The following is a 17,212-nucleotide window of genomic DNA, read 5'->3' as shown; positions in this document are numbered from 1 at the left end:
CGATCGTCTAGTCTTAGCGCCGTTGAGCGGCGACGGTCACAGAATTTCTCTTTGTTTCTTTCTCGGATTTCCCTCTCTACTCTTTTCGCAGAGATGGAAAGCCATGGCAGCACCTCGCGTACCAGCAGCAACAACACCAACAAGGAGCAATGGAGAGCTGAAGACGCCATAGCCGGCAACGCCGAAGCTCTCCGAGCTCTCAGAGAACTCATCATCTACCCTCTCCTCTTTTCCCGTCAAGCTCAAAAGCTCGGTCTCAAAGTAAACACCTCAAAACCGACACACACACTCCATATCTATTACGCTTCCATTTCTCTTATGCTAATTAATTTTGGGTTTCTGGGTTTTTCTTCAGTGGCCTCGGGGTTTGCTCCTCTACGGCCCTCCCGGCACCGGAAAGGTAAATATTGATTGAACCATCACTTTTCCAAGGTTTCTACTTGTTAATTTGCTTGATCATATTGTTAAAGTTGTAATTAGCATTGGTTTCCAATAGGGTTTTTACTAATTTTGTTTGCTTATTGGGTTTTTATGAAATTTTTTGTTTTTGTTTTTCTTCATGCTAGACAAGCTTGGTACGAGCTGTGGTTAGGGAATGTGGTGCACATTTAATTGTCATTAGGTACCCTTTTATTCCTTAATCTTTGAATTAATCTTAATCATCTGGGTACAGGTGAAATGATGTCAGTAGCAATGTTGCTCTTGACTCATGTTAAGTTAGGATTATGATATTATGTTGTCATGGTTTTAATTTCGTTCATTTTCCTATAGTCCACATTCTGTCCACAAAGCACATGCCGGAGAAAGTGAGAAATTTTTACGGGAGGCTTTTGCAGAGGCTTCCTCGCGTACATTGTCAGGCAAGCCATCTGTTATCTTTATAGATGAAATAGATGCACTCTGTCCTCGCCGTGATTCTAGGTAACAACCAGTGGTGCTAGAGTGAACCCTAATGAACTTTGGACATGCCCGGCTTAACATGGTTAAGTTATGTTTGAGTTGCAGAAGAGAGCAAGATGTTCGTATCGCCTCGCAACTCTTTACGCTGATGGACTCCAAGACATCCTCAGCATCAGTACCACAGGTTGTGGTTGTTGCATCCACCAACAGGTATGTTGTTTCTTCTAGAGTTGAATAGTTGATAATGTTTAATCATGCCTACAAAATCTGATTGTTTCATGAGAGATATGATCTATTATTTCACCATGGTTTTGAAATTTTTGGTACTATGTCGTCATAAATTTTCTATGCATTCTCATTATCACATTGCCAGTAAAGCCAATGTGCAGAAGAATTCATGGCTTTACATTGTGATTTATGTTCTAGTTAGTACTTATGTAAAGGTTTTGTATACTATTTCGTCTTATTTTCCAAATATATTAATATCTGGTTTCTACATACAAAGAGCTGAAGCAATTGATCCAGCACTCAGAAGGTCTGGGCGGTTTGATGTTGAAGTTGAAGTTACTACACCTACTGAAGAAGAACGCTTTCAAATTCTCAAGGTTAGAGTGATGCTTTAAAATTTTTGTAAGCAATAACATGGCTTACTTTTTCAATAATGTCAATCAACTAATCGAAATTCGACCTAGTGTTCACTAAATTCCAAGTATAACAATGCCAATGAATGTTCAGCTCTACACAAGAAAAGTTCCTTTGGATCCCAACGTTGATCTACAAGGCATAGCTGCATCTTGCAATGGATTTGTTGGGGCGGACCTGGAAGCTTTATGTCGTGAGGCTGCTATGTCTGCAATTAAAAGACATTCAGATGCAAATAAAGATGCTGGTGCGTTTAGCTTAACAATAGAAGACTGGAAGCATGCAAGGTCTGTGGTTAGTCCAAGTATAACAAGAGGTGTCACGGTGGAAGTTCCCAAGGTGACATGGGAAGACATAGGAGGGTTGAATGATTTAAAGGTGTGTAAGTTTTTGCTTGTTTGTTTTCATCTCAGGCTGAAGTCTCATGGTACTAATTATATTTTACCTTTCTTGTTGACAGAAAAAGCTCCAGCAAGCTGTGGAGTGGCCCATCAAATATGCTTCTGTGTTTTCAAGGCTGGGAATATCACCCATGCGTGGAATTCTTCTTTATGGTCCTCCGGGATGCTCGAAAACCACTCTTGCTAAAGCCGCTGCACATGCTGCCCAAGCTTCGTTTTTTTCTTTGAGGTTTGAACTTCTTCCATAGTTTGACAAATTTGTTCTACTTATTCAGTAAGAAGCTGCTCACCTGGAAGTGCATTGAAATTTTTACATTTACAATATGTTTATTTGACAAACTAGAAGAGTTGCATGCCTGAAATTCATAAAGTTTGAATCAGTGGTGCAGAATTGTTTTCAATGTACGTTGGAGAGGGTGAAGCTTTGCTGCGTAATACCTTTCGGAGAGCTCGCCTTGCAGCACCCAGCATAGTATTCTTTGATGAGGCGGATGTTGTTGCTGCCAAAAGGTTAGTAACTTAGCATGCTGCAATTGTCCAGTAGCCTTCTTTGTTGTGGGATTGACCATTAACATGATGATTTGTTATTTTGTATCAACTAGAACAAGTTTGCATAATCTAACGAAGAACAGCAGTACAAGTTTCATAACTTTCTTTGTTTTCCTTCAATGGGCAGAGGTGGGAGTTCAAGCAACAGCAGTACTGTTGGAGAAAGGCTTCTTTCTACTTTGCTGACCGAAATGGATGGTTTGGAAGAGGCTAAGGTTGGCACTATATCCCATTAAATTCTTTTACTTCTGCCGTAATTTCAAAATTGTATTCTCATTTGTTTTTAGGGAGTCTTTGTTTTGGCTGCTACAAACCGTCCTCATGCAATCGATGCAGCGCTAGTTCGCCCAGGACGCTTTGATTTGGTAAGGATTTTGTTTAATCACATGAATGGTTACGGAGGTCTAGTGAAAAATTTCTACAAACCAAAACTCAGCAGTATGTCAAAGAGATGGGTTAACTCTTATTTTCATGAAATTCAAGGTGCTCTTTGTACAACCACCAGATTTAGAAGGTCGATATGAGATACTTCGGGTACATACTCGTAACATGAGAATAGGAGATGATGTTGATCTCAAACGCATAGCAAAAGATACTGAGCACTTCACAGGAGCGGAGCTGGAGGGTCTATGCAGGGAAGCAGGAATAGTAGCTCTGAGGGAAGACATATCAGCCACTGTTGTGTGTAATCGTCATTTCCGGACTGCAAAAGATTCGTTAAAGCCAGCATTAACGAAAGCAGATGTCGACTCATATTTGGCTTTTGGTGTTGCTTAGAATCGAGTGCCGAGGATTTCAAGCGCAAAGGGATTTCTCACACAACATAGGTAGTACCTGAAGTGTAAGATGTGTACTGTATTTTTTACAGCAGTTTCCGTTTGAAAGAGAGCCTTGTTTTGATTTTCAAGTTTTGTATCTGTAATTACGTGAAATATGAGAGGCTCCTCAATAGAGAAGCCCAATTTTTTTACATACATTCTTATTTTCTGGCGCAGATGAGCATCTCCACATGCGTTTTCCTGTTCGTGACACGCTTTTTTTTAAAAGAAAATTAATGAAAAGTTTAAAAAAACTTTAGTTTTCATGAAAAATGATACATAAAAGTGTAGTGAATAGTACCAGGGAAAGGTAAAAATGTAGTTTTTCGTTAAAAATGAACAATATCAGGAGTGTTTCGTTAAAACTTATTTTTTCTAATCACGTGCGCGGTACATCCCTTTGAAAATATCTAATCATGGGCGCGGTGCACCCTTTCGGAAACCTAACTAAACTAAGCTGTTCGGGTTGGTTTGGCTTTTTAGTATTTTTACAAGTCAAACTAACCCGGTTTGGATTGGTTTGGTTTTTTTTTCTATTTTTCCAAAGCAAACTAGACGGTTTGGGTTGGTTCGGGTTTTTGGTATTTTTGTCAAATCGGTTTATGAAACGGAACCGTTCCACGAGTATTTAAGAATGTAATGTCTCTTTTGCCCTTATAGATTACACAAAAGTAAGGGCATTATTGGCTTTACACGTTTCTTATAGGCTTTCAACTCCGCTTTACTCCCTCACAAGTCCACAACCACAGTAAAACAAACACAACTCCCTTCCTACGTTCGCACGTGCGGCATTCGAAAACAAAATTTTGCACGTGCTTCAAACTGTGACTGCCTTTTGCGCCAAAGCCCTAAACCCACCGCCATGGCTCAAGGCCAAGGACGGCCGAACAACTCCATGAAAAGCCCTAACCGCCAATTCTCCGCCGGCAACGGCAACGTCGATGCCCTCGCGACCAAGTAAGCACCTTTAATCTCCTTACTTTCTGTTTGGCTGCTCAGAAAACCAGAAAATATTAAAAGGTCTTTGATTTTTTAATTCTAGGAGGAAAGCGCTCGCGCAGCACAGGAAGTCCCTCCCAATCGCTTCTGGTATTATCTGAGACTCTAATTTCTTTAATTAATCTTTTTTTGTTTCTGTTTAGTGATTGTCCTAGGAGTGTAATTACTGGTGTTGTTTGATTACTAGTTGAAAAACGGCTAATCGAGGAGGTTCGGAAGCACGATACTTTGATTATTGTTGGCGAAACTGGAAGCGGAAAAACAACACGTATGTAGTCTTTATATATATATATATATTTGTATAAATCTACGAATATGTATTTATGTGCAGATTGTTTTTTTCTTTGAATTTCTGTATTTATTTGATTTTGTGGTTCTGAGCTTTCAGCTTGATGTTGTTTTACCTGTGGTATAAGCTCTTTTTTTGTTTCTCTAGAATTACCTCAGTTTTTGTTCAATGCTGGGTTTTCCGGGGACGGAAAAGTCATTGGGGTAACTCAACCTAGGCGTGTGGCTGCAATGACTGTGGCGAAGCGGGTTGCTGAGGAATGTGGCGGTAGTTTGGGTCAGAAGGTTGGATACTCCATTAGATTTGAGGATGTGACTTCTAGTTCAACACGGATCAAGTACATGACAGATGGATTGCTACTGAGGTAAATCTATGAATAACTTGGTCAGGCGATATATTCTCTCTCTGAGACATCTAGAAGCTTCATTGACATACTTTACAATCATTTTTGGTGCATGTGGAGAGAGTTCTCAGTAAGAAAGTCGATTTTCAGTTGTTGTAAAACCACGTTGGAGTCTGTCTAGATGTAGACTTTGGCTTAGTTATATGATTTTTATGAACTGATATAACGGTTGGAACACTTTCAGGGAAGCACTATTGGATCCATATCTCTCTAGGTATTCAGTTATAATTGTTGATGAAGCTCATGAGAGAACTGTCCAGACAGATGTGCTATTAGGCTTGCTGAAAAATGTACAAGATGCAAGGTCAAAATCCCTCAACAACCTCCAGAATACTAAAAACCAGAAAACAAATGATGACATGCAGTCGAAAGAAAACGGTGCTCTGGGCTTCCGTTTTCTCAAGCAATACCAAGGAAGGACCCCGTTGAAGTTAATTATCATGTCTGCCAGCTTGGATGCAAAAATTTTCTCTGAGTACTTCGGTGGTGCAAGAGCTGTTCACATCCAAGGGCGACAGTTTCCCGTGGATATATTTTATACACATCATTCTATACAAGATTATCTTGATGCTTCGTTAACCACAATATTGCAGGTATTTAGTGCCCTTCATCAGTATTTGGTGTTAGATTAATCTGGAGCAGGTCCTGATTATTCCTAAATAATGTACATGTTCTTATAATATAACTCTAATAATATATCTGTGGTGTTAGATTCACCTGGAGGAGGGCCCTGGTGATATACTTGTATTTTTGACGGGTCAAGAAGAAATTGAATCTGCAGAAAGACTTGTCAAAGAAAGACTTAAGCAGTTACCAGAAAACAGTCAAAAACTAGTAGCTGTTCCTATATACTCATCTCTTTCGTCAGAACATCAAATGCGAGTTTTTGCACCAGCCCCACCTGGATTTCGTAAGGTAACTTAATGATGTCCATTAGCTTTTGTATATGAATAGGAAGCATCAAGATATTTTGTGATTGTTGCATAACAAAGTTTCAAGTGAAGAGCAAATATCATCCCCAAGATATTTACAGTCACTTACCTCAGCCCCTCGAATTGTCTAATTGTCTACACCTTTGGTTTGAGTATCTTACATATCTGTTCGTGTAAAGTTGTTCTTTTCATGAACTTGATCATGGGGAAACTCAAAAGAAGGTTTATGATGTATATTCATTTGGTGATCTCTAATAATTTACATTATTCTGTTAGGTAATATTGGCAACAAATATTGCTGAGACATCATTGACAATATCTGGAATCAAGTATGTTGTAGATCCTGGGTTTGTAAAAGCACGTTACTATGATCCAAACAAAGGGTTGGAATCTTTGGTGGTTGTTCCAGTTTCAAAAGCACAGGCTCTTCAAAGGAGGTAAATAGTTGGTTAGGGGGGATCTAACAAGAATTCTTATAAATAAAATATCAGTTTCGAGGACAATTGAAGTTATTAATTTATATTTATGTTTTTATCAAAAATAAAAAATAAAAAACTAAAATTATGTTATACAAATTTTTAGATTTCTTTGCCAGCTTATTTTGTAAACACTTTATACAGTGCAATATCATAAAATTAAATTTATCTGTGGATATTTGAAGTGTTGAACTGATGCTTAAGACCATATAACTTTGTATGACAAATGCTTTCATTGTGCAGTGGGCGTGCAGGAAGAGAAGGACCAGGGAAATGCTTCCGCCTCTACCCAGAAGATCAATTTGGCAAACTAGAGGATTCAACCAAGCCAGAGATCAAGCGATGCAACCTCTCTAATGTCATTTTGCAACTTAAGGCGCTGGGTGTTGATGATATCACTGGGTTTGACTTTATAGAAAAACCGTCGAGGTAAAATCTTTGATAGGTTTTGTTATTTGTTTGTTTCTTATGATGCCTTTTTGTGGCTTGATGGTAGAAAGCAAGTGGCAGCTTTATTTGTTTTTGTCAAGCAGTTAGTTCTTCTAATAAATATTGCTTTTTGATCTCCCAGAGAATTTTATCATACATGAATCTTATTTGAACAGGTCGGCTATTGTCAAATCACTGGAGCAATTGTTTGTACTGGGTGCTTTGACAGACGACTGCAAATTGTCAAATCCAGTTGGAATCCAAATGGCTCGCCTTCCCTTAGACCCTATTTATTCAAAGGCTCTAATCGTAGCAAGTGAATTCAATTGCCTGGAAGAGATGTTGATAAGTGTTGCAATGCTCTCGGTGGAATCAATATTTTTTAATCCCCGTGACAAAATAGAAGAGGTATTTGTTATGAATCATTTACCTATCTGTCTCCTGTTAATTTCTTGTAGATTATGTATAGTTTGAAAGTGGAGTAGAAGTATTCTTGAGATTTCATTCTCTCTTTCCAATTTCCATTATGCTCCCACACAATATAGTTAAATATAATCTTGTTGCTTCACTGATATGAATGAAGCTATATTAGTGTAGTTATGCTTCTCTTTTCATGATCTCACAATACGGTGAACTGTTGTCTTTTACAATACTACTCTAACTTGTTATACAACCTTCCTGTTGTCAGGTGAGATCTGCGCAGAAATCCTTTGCAAGTCCAGAGGGAGACCACCTCACTTTGGTTAATGTATATCGAGCATCCAATGAGTTCTTGGAGAAGAGATCAGGTCTTAGTAAAGAGAAGCGTGAAAAAGCTTTCCGGAAATGGTGCAAGGATAATTTCATTCATAGTCGCTCCTTGACAAATGCTCGTGACATTCACAGGTTGGCTATTTTTCTTACTTGTTGAGCTATAGACATGTTTCTGCTGGTCTCACACAATCAGACTAGATTTTTTGCCCCTGTTTTGGAAGATCGGTGTGTCTATTATGGTGTAGATTGAAGTAATTGGCTTCTCTCAGTGTAATAGATGTTTATTTGCAGACAAATTCGAGGGCATGTTGAACAAATGGGTCTTCGTATCACCTCTTGTGGGGATGATGTGCTTCAGTTTTGCAGATGTCTTGCCGCTTCTTTCTTCCTCAATGCAGCTTTAAAGCAGCCTGATGGAACATACAGGTCTTGAACTTACCTTGACATGTTTTGAAATTCTTTTGGTTGGTTTCATTTACGTTTCGAAGCTTGTACCCTTATATGTATATTATTTAATTCTCTCTTGGAATCATGTACAATCTCTCACAGTTAACTAATCAAATGACAGGGCTTTAGCAAATGGTGAGGTGGTTTCTATCCACCCGTCTTCTGTGTTAAGAAATAGACCAGAGTGCCTAATTTACAATGAACTGGTCGAAACTAGTAGAAAATTCATCCGCAACACAACTAGAATCGACTTTTTGTGGTTAACTGAGCTTGCTCCTCAATTCTATGCCATGCAGAATTGAAGGTAGTGCGAAGAGGTATGCTTATTGGATTATTCAGAGATGCCATTGTTGTCTGCACCATCTGCAGTGAATTTTTTCTTTGTTTTTACGAGTACCATATTACATGCAGGCATAGCTCAGATGATTCGTTTGAAAGCTCTACTGCCATTCGCTTTTTTTTTTTTATGCCTGATCCTGACGTGCAACAAGATAAGGAGTGGTTGCAGAATCGGTGGCTTGGACATCTGATGCTGGCATAGCTAGATGTTGTTGAATGTTGAGATAAGTTGACTGGTCGATTAGATGCTCAGAACCTGGACCATGTGGTCCATCCGCCGCCTACTTGTGAACTGGAGCATTCTTGAAGAGCTTAATCCTGTCCAGCCAAGCAGCTACCTGCAACGGCTTCACAATTGCAAAATGACGAGAAGTGCTGTTGTAGCGTTTGGTTGACATGCTGTCGATGCTAAGCATCTAAAGCTAAGCTAAATCCATGTTGGATGCCATCTACTTTCTTCGGGTTTTCAGCGAGAATGCAACTTAAAACTGTTGATACAGATGGTGGTGATAGGTTAACGACGACGAGAATTATGCCATAACGATGAACCTGAACTTGGAAACAAGATACAGGAATATGTACACTGATGAAGTCCAATCTGATTGTTTTCTGTTATTTATCTCGTACAACTGTAGAAATGAATCTATGTGGAAAATGTGTGCCTTCAAGTATCCAACATGAAAGTCTTGACTTGCATACGGGGTTAGGCCGGTTAGCTAATTTTTGTGTTCCTTGATCCAAACCAGGATGTTGCACTGGCATCTGTCTCAATGAGGCCAGTCCCTTTTGCACCAGTAACAGAGAAGCTCTCTCTTTCCGACGAGAATTATGGTTTTACACTTGATGCATGGCCGACAAATGAAAAGTACAAAGCATGGGTTACATCAAATGCCAAACTGGCATAACGTTTTATCCATAATTACTGCCTAATTATTTATTTAAATGAAAATGAAATCTGTATGAGCTTTTTGTATTACATTAAATAAATAAATAAATAAATAAATAAATAAGAGAAAAAAATTTCTTGAAAGTAAAAAATATCTCTCATATTAGAGTTGCGGTGTAACAATCAACCAATGCAGCAAAAGATGGGTTTCCATTTGAATGCGTGAACAACCGTTCATATTTAGAATTCAATAATCATCTTTCACGTCATATCGTGTTTATTTAAAAAAAATAACAATAAATCTGAAAAAGTAAAGAATCAAGTTCGAAAATGGTCAATCCAATTTTAGGAAAATTAATATAGCTAACTTCCACTAAATCTTGCCCAATTTACTTTTTCCTGGTAGGATTTAAATTTGTGAACTTTGAAATATTTATAAAATAAAATCCGAATTCCATAAAATAAAATAATAATAATAATAAAATTGAAAAGCAGTGACAGTGTATCTACACTCACATATGTATATAACGCATAGAAGTGGCGTAAAGTTTTGCTCAGTAGCTCAACACCCTCTCGGCTTCCACAGCTCTCCCTCCAGATCTGATCCCAACAACCAGGTACCCCACGCGCCGCTTTCTCTAACCCTAGATCTCTGCCTCCCTTGTCGGATTTTGATTTCCATGTTTCAATCGCTGCGTTTCGCTTTCAATTCCTCGCTTTTTTTACCCGATTGTACTGTGTGCTGTGTTTGATTTGATGCTTTTCCTAATGAATAATTTTGATATTTTGATCGCTGGATTTTTTGGGGTGAAATTGTTTGACGGAGTTAGTACAACGATGAGGTGCATTTCTTTTGTTAGATCTATATATGTGTTATGATTTATTTTTAGAATGTATATGTTTTGATTTGTGCTGGTGTTTGATGAGGCGTTTCTTAAATCTTTTGCTTCTGATTTTTTGAGATTTATAGGATGAACAGCTCATCGTGGATCTGTCTCTGTTCGATTTTCATACCGAAAAGCTTTTGCATACGAGGCTACATTATGTTGAATTGAGCTGCTATTTGTGTAATTTAGCTGAAATGATCAATTGGGTTTTAAAATTTGTGAAGAAAAGATTAAAAATTGAAGAGAAATGGAATTGTACGTCGAAAGTTTGAGCCTTGAAGTTCATGGTGCAGATTCTAAGATATTTGTTTTTTCCATTTTGTTCGGGTTTGTTGTGAATGGTATGTTTTATGAAACGGATCAATGGCTTACCATCATGTAGAGTTGTTTGATTTCAAAGAATTTTGTTCTGATTTATTGTAATTGTTCATGTTGGCACATAACTTTTGGTATATTTTCTTGAAATATTTGTTCTTTTTCCGGAATTCCGTTCTAAACATTTGTTTCCAACACAAGAGTTCAGGGTATCTGTGAAGAAGTTGGAGAACATGGGTCGCGGAGTTAGCAGCGGTGGGGGTCAGAGTTCTTTGAACTATCTTTTTGGGAGTGGAGAGGCGCCAAAACCGGCTGCCAACAATGCTCAAGCTGCGCCAGTTCCAAATGAAGGGAGGGCTGTGAGCAATGAGCCTGCTTCCAAGCCTACTGCTCCTGCTCCTCCTCCTGAACCAGTTGATATCACCAAGGCTATTCCTGCTGGTATCCATAGCACCTCTACAAACAACTACATGCGTGCAGATGGCCAGAACACCGGAAACTTCATTACTGTATGGTTCTTCTCATTGTCTTCTACAAATAACGTTACGGTTGTTTCTGATGCTTATAGCCTTAGACAAAACCTAGTTTACTTACACGGTTACTGATATAGCCCCGTGAATCCCCAATTTTTTCGTTAATTTTGAATTTGTTATCCAAATAGTGTTGTGTTTATGATGCAGTGAAGCTATTTTCTCTAGAAAGTAACTACTCTTGTGAAATCCAATCTCTAACGGTACAGTGACAACAGTTTATATTTATGCTGAAATTGGCATTTTCCTCTTCATTCCTCCGCCCTAAACTTGTCTCCCAACCCAAAACATTGTTTGTTGTAACGTTCTTGTTCTGTTTTATGCGCAATCTCTGTTTACCGATGTTCATATTGATTTTCCTTGTGTGCAGGACCGACCCTCGACCAAGGTCCATGCTGCCCCAGGTGGTGGATCTTCTCTGGGTTACCTCTTCGGTGGACCAGGTGGTAACTGAGACATACATGCCCTTCGTAACGTTGAATTTTGTGAAACCTCCATGGCGGACGAGGCAATGCCTTCATCCTTTTTATATAAACAATGGAAGTCTTTGTGGATTCTGTGATGTAATATAGATCTTGTGGTTGTTTTGGATCATTCAGTCAAGAATGATCTATTTTAGATGGGTAAACCATCCGATACAGGTTTCGTTTTCATTGACAAACCAAACATTTCCTAGTGCATATTTCGTGTTTCCCGTCATTTTCTCAGTGATTGATTTCTGTTTTCCATCCATACATGGTCATTTCTGTTGCTTTCTAAAGTTGGATTATGATCGGAAAGTGTTGCTCGTAATACACACACATTAGATCTGTGCAATGCATTCCAGCTCGGACGGCCCAAGGGAAGTAGTTTTGAAAGAACAATTTCCTTTGCTTCTCGTTGAATCCCGTCGATCCCCCTATGACGGACATCAGGCACATGGGAAGGTACATTTGCTCAAACTCTATTACCTTCAGCGCTGACTCCCCCATCAAGTTCGTCGGAAGGCCAAAAAGCGTGTGCCAGAAGTCGTGCACCTCCCGAGCCCTCATGGCCACATATGCAAGCTCATCCGTCTCCATGAACCGCACAGCCGGTCAATCATCTGGCGAGAAGTTCCTGGATCCCATGAACTTTGCATAGGCGGCGCCAAATGTGTTTTCTGGTAGATCCCATGCATAACCCACATTTACAGATATTACACGGGGTTGCTCCAAAAGTATGGCCTGCAAAGAAAGAAACGCATTCGTCCAAGGATAACAAGAAGTCTAGCAAGCAAATGGATTAGCAATGAAATTATGATATCTCGGACCATTCTAAGTCTGTTACTGGTGGCAAAAACAACGCAAAACGGTACACATAAGAAGAATCAGTTCAATAACAAACGCATTGTAAGTGACGCTACAAAAGCAAACATATAACGGAAGATAACACGCAATATAAGGGTCGCATATAAACCAAGAGCAGCAGCATTCAACACGAAATGTAATTAATAACTAAGACGGATAAGAACAGAGAAGACGAGGTCTTGCTCTGCCTTCAGGGCTCCTCTTCATTCTTTATAGAACTCTCTCAAATGCAGGCTTCCCAGTTGTCCCTCCAAGAGCTGCTACGAGATCAGCTCTTCTTGGGTCCAGCAATGGGCCCGCAGCTGAACCGACCGCAACAGCCGCCTGCTGCTACCGGTTCAGCCGAACACGAGCACTTCCAAACATGGCAATTCTCTGCTTTTGTTGCAATCCTAATCCTTACATGCAAATTTCAGCAACCATTTAACCTTTACACGATCAAAACAAATACATACATTGCCTGTGAAGCATTTTCACAAACAGTTTCTGGGCAAATTACTGAACATTGCATCCAATGAAACGTAATTCACAATAACGTTTTTAATCATCACAACAAAGAAATGAAGCACCCACTTTTGTGAATCATTACAATTTCATGGTGTAGTCAAATTAGGATTTTAAAATATTTTAAAATCTTGGTGTGGTCAAATTAGGATTTTAAATAATAGATCCAAATCCATAGGTAATCGATTAGGATTTTAAAAAGTCCACAATAGCCTAAATGTGGTGAAAATATCAAGGATTTGCTAGAATTTTGATGGATTTAAGAGTAAAAGTATAAATAATAAAGGTCATAAACAATCCAACCTTCACCCCCAGAATTTCATTTCAAGAACAAAGAATTATATTTGTAGAAGAGGAATAGTCTTCCCCATTTTTGGCCCAGCCGGAGAACCCGATGAGCAGCTCACCATCTATACATAACAGGTTTCCAAATCCTCATTTCTCTAACTTGCTTTCACCATCCCTCATCCCTCCCCGTGACCCACACACTGCCATATTGGATGAACAATCCCACCCACCCACTGCCAAAATGGGTTTGATTTCGTGCTTTGCCTTTATTGGATGAACAAGCCAATGTCGTTGCAGGTAAGGTTGCGATTAAAACTTGTTAGTGTTTGTTGTGGTTCGAATCCAATACAAATCATGGATGGCATTGAATAATGATGGACAAGTGAGTCATTCTTTGATTATTGTGTATGCAAGGTGTGGTAGTGGGTTTTTGCATGGACAGTGTTTGATGAAATTATTGAGAGGGATTTGGTATCGTGGAATTCCGTGATTTCTGGGTATTGCAAGATGTGGTGTGCTGGAGATGTGGTGGGGTTGTTCCGGGAAATGAGAGGTGATGGATTTGAGCCTAATGAAACGACTTTGGCGACGGTTCTTGAGCGTGCAGGGACATGGAGGATTTTAGTTTGGATACGTGGGTGGAGTGTTTTGTAATCGGAGATGAATTCATACGTAGGCTCTGCGTTAATTGGCATGACAAAAGTCGTAAGAAATTCATGAAAAAAATCCATACAAATTCATAGAAATCTATAAGTGAAATTCATATAAGGATGTAAAATCTATTAAAATCCTTTAAATTTATCACTTAAAAAAAATATATTAAAATTCTCCGAAATCCAGGTTGACTATACCCCTAAGAGACTCGAATTACAAAAGGTGCTAACCTGGTCATGTAACTCAACATTTGTGGTTTTGATAGTGGAAGAATGAAGAGGGGGAGGGAGTCGGCTAGGGTTTGAAAATGTATTAAATGGCTTTGTTTTGTATGCGATTAGAAATTCAATGCGATATTTATGGGACATGGCGGGGGATGTAAAAGTATGTGCCAATGCCGTTTCTGTGCCCAGTTCAATGAAATTCAACCTTAACCATAAAGAAGGTGGCTTTTATTGTCCCGCGGCAATGGTCTATCACGGGGCGGGTTATGTTGTCCTTTGCTTCTCCCTAGCTTTTGTATCTCAACTCAACCTCTTGGAGTTTCTTTGTCTTTGATTTACGAATAAATCATGATTCGACACTATTGAATAAACTCGTTAAAGATAATCGTTGTTGATATCAATAAACATAAATTAAGAAGCAAATCAAGACCAAAACTTTTGAACAATTGTATAAAATTAGCCTAAAATTATGTGTATAACGTGAAAAATCAAGTGATAAACAAAATAAACAAAGTCTTATCTCGGCCTTTTGATAATAACTTTTAATTCCTTCAACACCTGAAACCCTAAATAAAAACGGTTCATTTCTTCTCTTTGAATGCAAATTGAAATACAATACGGACCAAACCCTAACTCTGACGAGACCAAACCCTAACTCCAAACACCAAACTCCAACTAAACCCTAACCCGTAAACCCTAATAAGGAGAGTTACAACACCAAACCCCCTGGCACTTGCACTAGGTGCCTATTTATTTTCTTGGAATTAAGGAAATCAATGTCCCTATTTCCAAAACGGACCAAAAATGCAAAGGTCGTTTACTGGGAACTGACAGAGCAGGACGGCACCGTAAAAACTGTCGTACATACTCCACTGTACTCCTCCTCACAGAAAAAGAAAACAGAGAGAGAAAAATCTCAGGAAATCGTTTCTCATTGACCACTCCAATGGCTCATTCATCGTCCTTGCAAGTTGCAATCAGACTTTGTTTATCGTGTTTGTATTTTTTTTGTGTATATTGTTTATTTAAAAATAAATAATAAAATGAATAGTATTATAATTGATTTTTTAATGTAAAAGTATGTTTTTCGTTAAAATTCTTTTTATTTTAATAAATTATATTTAGATCTACAAAACAATGTATTATCAGATTTTTTATGGTTACCCGGTAAACTGTTTCCATAAGTACAAGTTTTTATCTTCAACCATGTGTCCCTCGAGCTCAAATTCTTTGCATTTTCTTAGTATAAATGAAACTATCGTAAAAATAATGTATTATTAAATCAAAATACCGTAAACTGCATTTGTTTTTCTTTTCTCTCTTGAGTGTATAGTAGACACAATGGTGTTGGTGTTGCAGGTACACAGCATGCGCCACTGCCTTACTTATTGCTATTTGGTACAGACTGCAATCTCTGCTGCAGCTATCTTTCTTTCTAGGCCACAGCTTTTTGCTTGTTCAACACTTCAAAGAGTGCATGGGGCTTTCTGTCCTTCATATACACGTCACCACTTGAAACCAAACTAGTATTTTGCATTCTGGTTTCTAACCAGAAATATTTTAAACCAACAAAACTAGTTGGGAAATGCAAATCCATATGATGTATATTTATTACTAGTTTGGTAATGAGTTGCTAGTGGGTATTAAAAAAATTTGAACTCAAAAAAGTGTTTGGTAAACACTTAAATACAGCTTATTTTCACAGTTTTGAATGAAAAAAGCTGAAAACGTGAAGTAGCATAAATATTGGATTATATCTTGAATGTTGGATTATGATTTCTTGTTAAACGTTAGATTATATGTTTAAGATAAAGTTTATAAATATTTTTCTTTTAAAAATAAAGTATATTTAGTAATTCATCTTATTTGTTAAGAAAATTAAATTAATGGCACATCTAGTATTATACCTTTTTTGGTCATTTCACACAGTCATAGCTGTTTTACATAAAAGTTTATCAAACACTGTAATACTGTCTTTTTTTTCCCATGACACTTTTACAAAAAAGTTTACCAAACACTCTGCTGCTTTATTTCACAGCTGCTTATTCTCACAACATAGTAGAAGCAGTTTTTTTTTAAAGCACAGCAATATCAAACCAACCCTTATTCTCTATGTTATAGATGAACCAAAACGCATCAACTTTGTCCTTTTGGGGTAATTTTGGTTTACAAATTCCACCAATTCAAATTAATGGTAATAGTTGCACCAACCTTAACACTCAATAGTATCTTGTTATGACATTACGTTAGTGGATCAAAATGTTATGTGGAAAACGTGTTTTATGAATGTTTTCCTTGAAGACATAGTGTTATATCATGTTATCAGTTTGCTCAAAATGTGCATCATGGTTTTTAAGTCCATGGAAATGCAAGGGGGTGTATTCTTTGACATATAGGTGGTGTGGCACTTCCACTTCACACTTCAGAACACAATGTTCTTATGTATATAGAGATAGGTGTTTACCATTTTCTTAACCGAAATCGGTTATTTCTGTGTTGTGGCTCTATAATTTGGACTGGGTTTATCGTTGGATAAATTGCATTGCTAATTTTGATCCCATAACATATCTAAGGGATATGAGGTGAGGCATTTAACTTCAATGATTCGTGTGCATGGTTACAAACCACAATGTCAGGGTTCGAATCCTCCTCGCCCACAATCATGCCTCCCTACTTATAAAAGTATCACTCCACTTGTCGCTACGAGATTGATTAAAAAAACTTGAATAAGACAGTTTATCGTATCAATAAGATCTATGTTATTCATTACTTCAAATATCCATCGACAGATATATCAATACAATCTCAATAATTATATATAATCCTATTCACCCAAGGATTAATAATGGATTAATCGATATTTGTTTAATATATTCACTATTTAACGAAGGAAACCAGAACGACCATCAGTTTCTAATATTTACACGTGTCCTTAATTTTCAACATAAATACTGTTCCAACCGTTACGCTTCTCTCTCTCGTTACTATAACTAGAACAAAAGTGCATTTCCAAAGACGTGGGACCTCTCCGTGGTGGGCTCCATCTTGAGAATCGTAATCGGATGGATAGGACACATCTACGATTTCGAAATTGATTCTTGGTCCACCAGAACCGTCCTTTTTAACTCCAGTCAAGTTATCTTTTTACCACGGTTAAACTCATCCCACCAACTTCATCTATTTAACTACCCCATTTCACGCTCTTCGTCCCCTGTGCTT

The 17,212-nt window shown here is 38.1% G+C and overlaps 3 protein-coding genes across 6 annotated transcripts; all 3 read left to right on the top strand.

Annotated features, from left to right (window-relative positions):
• The first annotated feature begins 12 nt into the window (after positions 1–12).
• Positions 13–3,486, top strand: CDC48B (cell division cycle 48B). The gene is made up of 12 exons (XM_068471395.2): positions 13–261; positions 356–400; positions 567–622; positions 772–921; positions 1,006–1,110; positions 1,406–1,505; positions 1,636–1,920; positions 2,003–2,172; positions 2,325–2,453; positions 2,620–2,707; positions 2,780–2,857; positions 2,976–3,486. The coding sequence occupies exons 1-12, from the start codon at positions 94–96 to the stop codon at positions 3,267–3,269; spliced, it is 1,668 nt and encodes a 555-aa protein (XP_068327496.1). The 5' UTR covers positions 13–93; the 3' UTR covers positions 3,270–3,486.
• Positions 3,487–4,038: 552 nt separating this feature from the next.
• Positions 4,039–9,097, top strand: LOC137731768 (RNA helicase family protein). 2 transcript variants are annotated; one of them, XM_068470975.2, is made up of 13 exons: positions 4,039–4,267; positions 4,353–4,399; positions 4,497–4,577; positions 4,746–4,962; positions 5,186–5,594; positions 5,713–5,916; positions 6,210–6,370; positions 6,653–6,838; positions 7,015–7,246; positions 7,527–7,723; positions 7,883–8,017; positions 8,160–8,355; positions 8,450–9,097. In XM_068470975.2, the coding sequence occupies exons 1-12, from the start codon at positions 4,173–4,175 to the stop codon at positions 8,338–8,340; spliced, it is 2,145 nt and encodes a 714-aa protein (XP_068327076.1). In that variant the 5' UTR covers positions 4,039–4,172; the 3' UTR covers positions 8,341–8,355; positions 8,450–9,097. The 2 variants fall into 2 exon arrangements, with proteins under 2 accessions (XP_068327076.1, XP_068327077.1); XM_068470976.2 differs by having other exon boundaries at positions 4,048–4,267; positions 8,160–8,342.
• A 635-nt stretch (positions 9,098–9,732) lies between these two features.
• On the top strand, positions 9,733–11,694 carry LOC137731394 (protein SPIRAL1-like 1). 3 transcript variants are annotated; one of them, XM_068470503.2, is made up of 3 exons: positions 9,733–9,880; positions 10,674–10,974; positions 11,366–11,694. In XM_068470503.2, exons 2-3 carry the CDS (start codon positions 10,699–10,701, stop codon positions 11,447–11,449), a joined length of 360 nt encoding a protein of 119 aa, XP_068326604.1. In that variant the 5' UTR covers positions 9,733–9,880; positions 10,674–10,698; the 3' UTR covers positions 11,450–11,694. The 3 variants fall into 3 exon arrangements, with proteins under 3 accessions (XP_068326604.1, XP_068326605.1, XP_068326606.1); XM_068470504.2 differs by having other exon boundaries at positions 9,736–9,880; positions 10,667–10,974; XM_068470505.2 differs by having other exon boundaries at positions 9,789–9,880; positions 10,664–10,974.
• Positions 11,695–17,212: the final 5,518 nt, after the last annotated feature.

This window comes from Pyrus communis, chromosome 16 (assembly GCF_041283825.1).
Source record: "Pyrus communis isolate YQ-2024b chromosome 16, ASM4128382v1, whole genome shotgun sequence".
Lineage (NCBI taxonomy): Eukaryota > Viridiplantae > Streptophyta > Magnoliopsida > Rosales > Rosaceae > Pyrus > Pyrus communis.
Note: the sequence above shows the minus strand (reverse complement) of the source record. Positions and strands in the feature narration are given on the sequence as shown.